The sequence below is a fragment of the Sinohyriopsis cumingii genome, chromosome 6 (genome assembly GCF_028554795.1).
Source record: "Sinohyriopsis cumingii isolate HCF-2022 chromosome 6, ASM2855479v2, whole genome shotgun sequence".
In the NCBI taxonomy this organism is placed as follows: Eukaryota; Metazoa; Mollusca; class Bivalvia; order Unionida; family Unionidae; genus Sinohyriopsis; species Sinohyriopsis cumingii.
Window position 1 is genome coordinate 124,481,219 of NC_142966.1, and position 11,956 is coordinate 124,493,174.

An 11,956-nucleotide genomic window follows, 5' to 3' on the forward strand; every position below is an offset into this window, starting at 1 on the left:
CAGTTAACCACATTTGTCACTACTGTAAACCATCAAAATGTTCCCTGGATGTACAGTTAGTTTTTATGATTTGTCTGGATGGTCATTTATCCTGATGACTTCCAGGCTTGACATTAGTAACTCACCAGGCCATTGCTTATCCTGTTTGTATGGTGTGAAATGATTGAAACAGCATGACTTACCCATATACAGGACACCAGTCCATTGCATTGTGTGAAATGATTGAGACAGCATGACTTTACCATATACAGGACACCAGTCCATTGCATGGTGTGAAATGATTGAGACAGCATGACTTTACGATATACAGGACACAAGTCCATTGCATGGTGTGAAATGACTGAGACAGCATGACTTTACCATATACAGGACACCAGTCCATTGCATGGTGTGATGTGACTGAGACAGCATGACTTTACCATGTACAGGACACCAGTCAATTGTATGGTGTGAAATGATTGAGACAACATGACTTTACCATATACAGGACACCAGTCCATTGCTTGAACACACATACACAAACATGGATGTTTATGCCATTTTTTGGGTAAATGGGTCCAACAGTAATTGAAGATAAGAACCTTGCTAATAGCCACTAAAGTAATTACTGTACTTAGAGCTGAACTCAGGACCCATTGCTCTTGAGGCTGAGTTGCCTACCACTTAATAGGACTGCTTAATAAATCTTTCCCAGTCTTAATCATATACTATTTGCATTATAGAAACTAGACTGTACATAGCAATGAATTTATTTGCATTTAAAAAGGAATCATTCCTGTTTGTTTCAGTCGTTTGGATAACATGGTTTGGGATGCAATGCCACAGGAAGTGAAAACAGAGGAGTATGTATGCACTTTTTGATCCTATCATATTCAATAAATATTTGTAATCAAGCACAGATTTTATTTTTTTATTTAATGTGTTAAATTATTTTCATGGAAGGAGTGCTCCCCTACCCTGTTCCATATTCAATTTGTTTCCTGTACATTTGCATTATCAATGATTCTGATATTCAGTTATCAAAGTGCCACATGGTTATGGTGGTAATATTTAAACCATATCCCTGTTTTATTTAAAACTCAATATTGTTAGTTGGCATGTTCATTCAAGCAGGTACACATTCCAAATTTAGCTAAAAGAAACAAAAATATACAAATTTAGAATTATCAACATTATAAATAAATCATTTTTTTTTCCATTTTAGCCATGTGGCGAAATGCAAGTTTTGTTCAATTTAAATGTAGCAGGTGACACCAACATAAATTGAAAACATACTCTCAATGTGATTTTCCATAAGGATTCTGTATAATTTTCTTCACAGCATTATATATATATGGCTGAAATCTTGTTATATTTTAACTGACATATTTCAAACATGAAGAAAGAAGTTGAGCCATGAGTAGTGTGAACTAGTAATACCCACAGTTCTCTACAAAACAAATTGCCTGCACTCATTTAGAAAATGGTGCTCGTTGTATCTTAGTTTGTCCACAGTAAGAGGAAAGAATACATTTATTTATAAAGGTTTAATAAAACCCCTTGTGCAAAGCCAGATGGTATATGTGAAACTTGGTCCAGGGAGCTAGAGTGTGCAATTTGTGTAAATGAATGGTTCAACTCTTTTGTTTTGCCTAAACTTTGTACAAAAGAAACAAAACTGATTAGTTTTAAGTTTAGATTTCTACATAGAAATATTGGCACTAGCGAGCTTTTGAAAAAGATCAAGTGATACTGATAAATGCACCTTCTGTAAATAGGGAATAGAACAAATTAAACAATTTTTCTGATTGTTAAGTCATTGAACTTCTTTGAGATATTATTTGTAGAATGGATCTAAACTTACAATCCAGATTTTAAAATTACAAGAAAAGAAGTCTTTTATATAGGAAATAGAAACTTTGATGATTTTATCAACTTCTTAATTTTTCTTGCAAAATATGTTAACTACAGATCACATTATGCATAAAAAATTCCAAATCTCGCCTGTTATAAAAAATTGTTTTATGATACAAAAGGCTGGAAAAATATGCAGCCAAAATGAATAACAGAATCGATGAGTTTAAAAAAGGGACCCTTTTGTCATCTTATGGTTTGATTTCTTAGTTTTCCTTACTTTCACATCAAGCAATAAAACAGGCAAATTTGTAAAACACCTTAGGGTTTAATAAAACCAGTGGTTCTTTGTGTACCATATTTCTGAATGTGTGTGTGTGTGTGTGTGTGTGTGTGTGTGTGTGTCTAACTAAGAGAGCACAAGTAAAGATCAGGATGGAAAATAATTTAAGGTAATGCGCCATATACTTGGTCAAGTCAAGAAGCAGGGGAACATGTAAAATCCTGACAGCTTGTGTTCAGTTAGGAAATAAATTTATACCCACAGTTCTCTACAAAACAAATTGCTTATGATCATTTAGAAAATGGTGCCAACTGTGTATTGGTTTGTCACAAATGATGATAATTGATTTATACTGAAAGATGATAAATTTGTTTGTTATTATCTATTATAATCTTTACTTTGAACAGTATTGGGATATCTCTACAAGACTAAAACAAATTAGACCAGTGCTTATAATGGTAATCATCATTCTTAATTTGGGAAAATATTATTTTACAAAATAATTGTCAAATGAGATTTGTAATAAATTAAAAGAAGTGTAAGATATTTTTCAGGTACAACAATGAGGGCCCTGTATCATTTGAGAATAATCGAGACTTCATAATGAAAACCCTTGAGAAATCTGGCTGGCCAGTAAAACTGGAAGATATAAAACTCTTGGAAGAGGAGATTGAGAGAGGACAAAAGTTTATTCTGCAGTCCAAGGATTTGCGCCTTGTGGCAAACCCTATCATCAAATCTGACGATGAGGAGCTGTCAGTATATGATGATAAAGATAGTGTAACCTCAAGTTTGTCTGCAAGGTCAGCATCACAGAGGAGGAAACAGTCACTGGAAAAGAATGGTTCAAGGACATCCTCCAGGTCAAGGTCAAGGTCTAGGTCAGGATCAAAATCTAGATCCAGGTCTAGATCTAAATCTAGATCTAAATCTAGATCCAAATCTAGATCTAAATCAAGCTCTAGGTCTCGATCAAATTCTGTTGTTAGTTTAGAAGCCAGTTAATTTATGGGATAGTGTCACATGTTTTTCAAAATAACCTGATCATGAGCAGTTATTAATCTTGTGTATAAGATATCATTAATCTTATGTATAAGATATCATTAATCGTATGTATAAGATATCATTATTTTTTGTGTGTATTCAGTAGAATGAGGTAATTTCAACTCCAAAAGTGGAAAAATAAATTTAGGAAATGTCAAATCAATCCTGAGAATGACTGAAAATTATCTCAAATCTTGCATCTTTTTTTCTCCAGAAGGGCTTTTAAAAATATTAATGTGATGCCAATTGTAGCATCTAACAGCACAGACTTTGTAGACATATGATCTGGTAGAAGACACCATACAGTTCTCTTTCAGTACTTTTTCTATGGAAAATGTTACTGGGATTGTGTAAGCTTGAATTACAATCCATTTAAGTCCTTTTTTACATTTATGAAGCAGAAAATATTATTGTTTCATCAGTAATTGAAAAAAGATGGTTTAGCAGTTGTAATTTATATTAACCTGCAAGTGTTGGATTTGACAAGGGACATAACTCATTTGGCTTCTTACAGAGTACCAAGATCAGGTAAACTACCAATTTGCAAATTTGTCAGGTAAACAAAATCTAGATATAAAATTAAGGATAAATCAATCATTTGCCTATCACTGCCAAAAGCACTGGCTATATGGATAAAAGTTCACTGAATAACACACCCATTCTACTTTCAAATGTATATAAAGAATATTGCTTTTGGAGGACTACATGAGTTTTGCAAGGTCACATAATAATTAGAGAGGCTTGTAATGTACTTCAAGGATTTAGTTCTGCAGACATAGCAGTTTGAGAAACATCTAGTCTCGATTATTTGTCCCAATTTTTCACATGGAAATATCAGATAAATGAAACAAAATGGTTATGCAGTTTCCAGGAACTATTTAAGTATATGGAATTGTCAACAAGAAAACAAGATTGTCTTGTACTGGGAAACATTGTAAGTAGTTTTGTTCCTTATAGGAGTATGTGTATTCAAAAGAACATTATGATTATAAGTATATATTTTTATATTAATTATTATTATTATTATTATTATTATTATTATTATTATTCAGGAATTGAATATAGATGAATAAATAACTTACATTTTCAAAAGTAAATAACCCATAATGATCCCGTCCATAGTCACACATCCATGCCAGTGTTATGCATAATACTAAAGTATTTTTATGGTCATGGATCCATCCATGTATTTGGATTGTATCTAATGAGTCGCATTAGGTAAACAAAATTCATAATAATGGAAACATAAAGTGCATGAACCTTAATTTAGCGAGTAACTCTAATTTGTACAATATATGCCATTATTTTTCATTGCACACTATTTTTGATAATTTATTCTTTAGTGTGTTTGGGTATTTGTATATATATATTTATCTCCTACTCTGTTATTGTAAATTGAATCATGCCTTAATATGCTTTAGTGAAATAGTTTTGTAGTATATGCAGCCTTTATTACAGTTTTATGTTGTGCATTTGTTACAAAATACAAATTATATTGTGAATATTTGCTACTGAATCCTTTTAAAAGAGTCCTTGTTTTACATTCAAAGTAGAAATAGTTCAGAATTTGTTTATATTTTACATTTTATTTTCATAAGGCTTTTTAGCCCTGTGATTGACTACTAGTTTTTGCTTTGCTTACATTCTGTCCTTTCAAGAAATTGATTATTTTGTCAAATGTTTTTAGAAAATCATGTTAATGCCATATTTTAGTTAAAGGTCAATTTTCTAGGGCTGTGTGTTCAACATGTATGCGAATAAAATGTTGCTTTAGAACAGTTAAGGGACAGACTTGTTTTTCCTTGTATGAGCTGACCTGTTTTTTACCACTGTGCAGGTGTTAGCAGACCTGTAATTTACCACTTGGCAGGTGTTAGCAGACCTGTTTTTACCACTTGGCAGGTGTTAGCTTACCTGTTATGTTTTACCACTCACAGTTGTTAGCTGACCTGTCTCTTACCACTTTGGGCAGATGTTAGCTGACTCAAAACTAATGAATGATAGAAATGGTAAAGTGAAAACCTATCTTGCCCTTTTCAAAAGAATATGTCCTTTAGTCAAAGGTAGATTTTACTGTATGTGTTTTAAACATCAGTTTGAAAACTTTTAAATATAACAGTTTGTTAAGTATGTTATACAAAATTAAGCTATGGTATAACAATTTATCCATGGAAAAAATATTACCCATGATCTGCCATTGTATAATGTGGCCATTTCTGCTTAAGGAAGCTTACCGCAGCATGAGGATAGTCTGTTCTTGGTTACAGTTTCATAACCACCTGTTTTGTAATGACACCAGTTAGAATTTAACACCATGCTTAGTATGTGCTTCATGTATTTTTAAGCAGCAATATCTGAAGTATATCTTTCTTCAACTGTCGTATTTGCTTGAGCTGTTGATGTGTTTCACTTGGCCCGTGTTCATTGTTCATCCCTTGTCCATCTGTCAACATTTGTTCATTAACACTCTGGAAGCTATTTTTTTCAATTATTTTTTTCATCAAATGTGGAACATATGTATATATCATGAAGGTCTTGGATGTATCAGAACTTGAATTTGTCAGAATTAATACTCAATTGCTATGGTATTGTGGGTCTTAAAATTAGCAATTGGTGAAAAAGTAAATAAAGACACTGACCTTCAAGATATTATATATGTCTAGTTGGTTTTCTTTGCTCAATATTAACATACATTTAATTTCCAGTTTAAATCAGATGATTGTAATTAACAATCAATAAACAGATACCATGTAGATTCTGGGTTATGCAAGGGGCATTACTCTGATATTCTGATAATTTCAAAAAACAAATATTTATACGAATGTGTATATGTGCCCTATTGTTAGGATCTTGATGTATATGTGGCACAAATTGCAAACTAATTTGAAAATTGGATTCTACTTCAGTGGCTCTCATTCTGTCACCTGTACCCTCCAACAACAAAAACTTATGTGTGAGAATGAAAACAATGCATATGTAACCACTTGTGATGGGGTGTGGTGCCAGGATTGTTGGTGAGAATGGGCACACCAACATGAGCATGAAAGCATATGTTGACCACAAACTGGTTAAATAAAAGCAGGTATTACAATGAAATGTAATAAATCATTTTACCTGTCAGTTGTGAAAGCCACCAGAAAATACAACATTAACATCCTTCATATTTTGACTCTTTATTGTTACCATAAATTTGATCTCTTACTTCTTGACATATATGGTAATCATGTGATCTGACTCTTGCATAAAATCATTAGATATTATCAGATGTCAAACTTGTTAACTGATTCATTATAGTGGTATCGATTTTAAGAAGATATAAAAAAAATTTGAGAACATGGGGTATAGCCATGTTTTGAAAAAATGAAATTTATGGGTGCATTTTTGAAAAAGTGTACTCACCAGCAGTTCTGACATTTTCTTGAAATAAAACTGGTGATGCAGAACTAGTAACTTATGGTGATCCATAGTAAATAAGATAGCAAATATTAGATGACCCTATGCAGAAAATTACCAAAAACCTTGAATACTGCAAGATGAAAGAACCTGTGATACCATAGGAAGCTACCATAATTAAACATGGAGAATAGGTTCAAATCATCATGATCTCAAAAATTTTTGATAATGAGTGAGATCCATATGTATTCAGTTATCATGCATCTAATTGTCTGAGCTTGTAACCAACCTGGAAGCCATATTTCTGATCTTATCTGAATCAGATTTTGAATATGGACCTATTACATCACTAAAAGTAAGATATTGAGTGAGGAAAATGCATATTAATGATTGGGGGGTTGTTGTCTAATTGCCTGACTTGTTACTGTTCTAGATATTATGTATTTCTTATCCAGTTTTGAGTGTACTTGGTAAATAGACTAAAATCATCAAGGTTTTGGATGGGTACAATTATTCTTGGATATTAATGAGGTGATCTTGTGTCAGATTGGCTGATATTGACAACAATTTAACTAATCAGATTTTAATCAGGCATGGTAAATAGGTTACACTGTTAAGCTAACTAGCAAGTTTTATTACGAGTACTGTTAAGCTATCTACCAAGTTTTATTACGAGTCAAACCTGAGCATATTAATGAAGTGATCTCACATCTAATTGGCCAAGCATTTTACCACTGATGAGATGACGTTTCCAACCTAATTTAATAAAATTCAAGGTAAAATAGGCTCATACAATCAAGATGTTGACGAATCAGATTTTGAGTTTGATAATTTATATCAAACTATATTAAAATAGGTCAAACTGACACGATATAAAGTTGATTAGATCATTTATATAAGGTTATTATCTTACTATGCTACATAAACATGCTTGGTGAAATAGTCAGCTGTTAAGGCATGTAACTCACGTGAGCAATATCAATCCCACTTGGTCTCTTGTTTATATGTATCTTCATCAGCTTTACAGCGTGAAAAGTTTCTGTGTTTGAGTTCACCCTTGATTTGCATATTAGTTGTAATCTTTTACAAAACCTATTTTCTATCCTAGGGATGATGAAATTTATATTTTTCTGAATTTTAAAGGGTTAATATTTATATTTTTAATTTTGTATGTGCATATATTGGTATGTTTGTGTTATATCAATAGAAAAACACAGAAAAAAGCTTATGCTAAATCAGTTGTAATAAGAGTAAACACTCATTAAATCTTGCACAAATTTAAAAAAAAAGTAGTTACCAAGTTTTATGACATTGTTGTATGATAAAAATGCTAATTTAATTATCTGTTGATTAAATAAATTAATTATCTGTTGATTAAATAAATATTAGAGATTGATACATTTGTATGGCTTTTAACTATAATACATGTGTATGCCTTTAATCAGAAAAAAATTATTTTTCTTCTTTACAAAAGAACAAGCTATAATGTAATGTTTTTATGTTTATCACAATTTTCTCTTCAGTATTTAATCAATCTGAATTTGAAATATTTTGTCAAAATCTGGCATAGATCAAGTAATGTGCAGTTTTCTATTGCTGAAGTATGACCAATTAAGATCCATATTGTACCAGACTTTAAAATTTCATTATTGAGGTTCATATATCACCATAAAAACTTTATTTGATAGGACCTTGAATGAAGTTAGGAACCATGATTTGATCTGATTGGATGAAATGAAGTCTGGGAACCATGATTTGATCTGATTGGATGAAATGAAGTCTGGGAACCTTGATTTGATCTGATTGGATGAAATGAAGTCTAGGAACCATGATTTGATCTGATTGGATGAAATGAAGTCTGGGAACCTTGATTTGATCTGATTGGATGAAATGAAGTCTAGGAACCATGATTTGATCTGATTGGATGAAATGAAGTCTGGGAACCTTGATTTGATCTAATTGAATGAAATGAAGTCTAGGAACCATGATTTGATCTGATTGAATGAAATGAAGGTCTGAATTAAACTTTTTATCAATCAAATGTCATCAGTGCAGACTAAATGTTTAGACATGTTGGTGAAATTTAGACCAAATTGCAGGATCAGTCAAAAAGTTTCTTTACAAAATTAAATGCAATATTAGTTGCTTAGAATTTCACTAAAGAAAATAAATTTGTATGCATATTTTAGAAATATTCATTTCTGTAGTACTACTGGAACAGCATTCAAAAAGACTATAATTCATATCAAGGAAAGTCATCCAAATTATTTACAATAAATAAGGAAATTATTGATTTCTTTTGGGAGATTCCCAGTTGTTTCACCTTTTCAGGGCAAATTTACGAGTGTGAATCAGGAGCCTCTCTGATGACTGAAGGTTGGAGATCACATATATGCTAAATGAAATTATTGTATTTTCCTATCCCATTAGAAATAGCTTTTTAAAGGAAAAGCTTGTAAACATAATTTCTAAATGTGATTGATTAATAGATTAGAATACTTTAAAGTTAACAGAGTATTTATGCTGCATGCATTACATGCTTGATATTATTCCTGCCTTTGTACACGTGGTTATGCATTTGCTTGTAATAATATAGAGATGTATTTTTTGCTCAGATTTAATCAGTATTATAATGATATGAATGTTTAGACTGGTTCAAATTGAAGTTGTGCTTAGACTGGTTCAAATTGACATGTTTTGACTGGTTCAAATTATAGACTGGTTCAAATTGAAGTTGTTTTTTGTCATAGAGTATTGAAGTGGACTGAAAATAAATATATATGACTGATATTCATGCAGTCCAAATATGAATCATTTTATTTGCAAATATTAATGAAGCTTCCTGTATGAATTCCTAAATATGTAATGTTTACAGAACCATATGATTTAATAGTTTTAAATGACTTCAAATGTTTGGAATTTTCTCAAAGATTCAGTATATTTTATTAGTTATTCATTTTATTCAGTGTTCAAATTATTTTGTTTTCAAGAAAATGTACTCTTTTATGTTTATGTTTTTTTCTGGTTAAGGGGAATCAATGCTGACAAATAATCATTTTGTGTTTTGGTACACACCCATCATGTTAAGGTTGTCAGACATTGGTGCTATTTGTACAGTAAAATAGAACAGCTGATACAGTCCACTTTTCATTAAAGGTTAGCAATAAAAGATGTGTCCCTAGTGACAAATGGCTATTACATATGGAGAGTCTGATCTCACAACACAATACCAAATAACATTAATACTTAAAATTTTGCCAAAAAAACGCATGATTTGCTTATTTTAACTTATTGATCATCTAGAAAGCTTGAGTTTGAAATGTTTCAACATTAGAATTATGTTTCAAGCTTCAGATCTAACCTTTTAACATCTTGTTCATTTTATTGTAATTGACAAATATTTGACAGAAAAAAAGTAGATGGAACAGCTTATGTCAAGATATTTTTATATTGTTCAACAAAGGTATAGATTATTATTTTGTTCTTCTTTCTCAGTGATAATCATGTCTTTGAAGTTTCACAAGTATTCTCACTTTTCATGAGAATTTTTTGTATAAAAATTGTTCTTTGTAATAAAGCTTGCCTGGTAAGATCCATTTTAAATTCTTTGTTTATATCAATTACTATATGGTATGTTTGAAAGTTTATGCTGTAGAATGATGTTTCAGTAATTTTGATCAGTATGATTCCCCATATTTAATATTGTTTCATAAAAAAATATTGCAATCCAAAGAAATAAACGTTATTAACAAAAGAAGCTGAACCAGTATTTAAATTTTGGTGTTAACAAATTTAAAAGACAGAAGTTTAAGACAATTTTAGTTTGGGCAGAAATATTGGCAATAGACAAGAAGAAAATAGCTGACAGTGTTTATGATTTTTTAGTCTTTTTCTTTGAAAATCTTAATTTAGAATGCAGATAATGGATTTTAAACTTGTGTTGCCAACTTTGTGTTTTTTTAAATATTAAGAAACTATAATTTACCAGTTGTTATGTTTTCTTCTTTAGAGTTGAGTTTTCTATAGATTTATATGCTTTATTTACTCACGTATGAGTCGAGTCCAACTGCAGAGTGCATTGATCCCAATCTATCATTGCATAATGTGCTGGCAAATCTAGGTCTCTGCATTTTGTCTGGAGTAATCAATAGAACAAACAGCACAGACCCTGATCTTACAGTGCATTATACAATGACAGATCAGGGTTGGTTTTGTTTGTAGTTGTACACAACCTGCAAGTGAGTATATATGGTGTCCACATAGATTTTTTTAATTTTCATTCAGTATTATTATTGTATTTGTATCTTTCACATATGTGGAGAATATTTGCTCTTTATAAAAAAAATAAGCACATAAAATAAAATTTCATATCAACAGCTGGCTTGTATTCTGTTATTGTCACATGTTGCACCATCATTAATCTAATACTGTATCTACTTATGTACAATGCTCACCCCACAGCAGATAGCATAGACCCAGACCTGTTGTTGTATAATGCACTGGCAGATATGGGTCTACGATGCTCCCTTAAAATGAGAAGTAAAACAAACTACATAGACTCAGTGGCAGATATGGGTCTACAATGCTCCCTTACAATGAGAAGTAAAACAAACTACATAGACTCAATTGCAGATATGGGTCTACAGTGCTCCCTTAAAATGAGAAGTAAAACAAACTACATAGACTCAATGGCAGATATGGGTCTATAATACTCCCTTAAAATGAGAAATAAAACAAACTACATAGACTCAATGGCAGATATGGGTCTACAATGCTCCCTTAAAATGAGAAGTAGAACAAACTACATAGACTCAGTGGCAGATATGGGTCTACCATACTCCCTTAAAATGAGAAATAAAACAAACTACATAGACTCAGTGATAGATATGGGTCTACCATACTCCCTTAAAATGAGAAGTAAAACAAACTACATAGACTCAGTGGCAGATATGGGTCTACAATACTCCCTTAAAATGAGAAGTAAAACAAACTACATAGACTCAGTGGCAGATATGGGTCTACAGTGCTCCCTTAAAATGAGAAGTAAAACAAACTACATAGACTCAATGGCAGATATGGGTCTACAATACTCCCTTAAAATGAGAAGTAAAACAAACTACATAGACTCAGTGATAGATATGGGTCTACCATACTCCCTTAAAATGAGAAGTAAAACAAACTATATAGACTCAGTGGCAGATATGCGTCTACAATGTTCTCCTAAATTCAGAAGTAGAACAAATTGTTTGACAGTTCTGGTCTACACTATTCACTTTTGGGACTGGCTTAGAAAAAGCCAGGAAGTATTGTACTATAGTAAAAGTAACACAGGTTAGGTAGGCATTGAACACCACCTAATTCATTAAAGAGTGTCATTTGTTAGTATTTGATTCTACATACCTT

General features: G+C 31.6%; 1 protein-coding gene across 1 annotated transcript in view; it reads left to right on the top strand.

Annotated features, from left to right (window-relative positions):
- Positions 1-10,927, top strand: part of LOC149797884 (von Willebrand factor A domain-containing protein 3B-like) — a 79,236-nt gene extending 68,309 nt beyond the window's left edge. Inside the window, exons 22-23 of the mRNA XM_089962917.1 lie at positions 789-842; positions 2,671-10,927. Coding sequence (XP_089819043.1) covers positions 789-842; positions 2,671-3,121 — 505 coding nt within the window. The 3' untranslated portion in view covers positions 3,122-10,927. The remainder of the gene's footprint in view (positions 1-788; positions 843-2,670) is intronic.
- Positions 10,928-11,956: the final 1,029 nt, after the last annotated feature.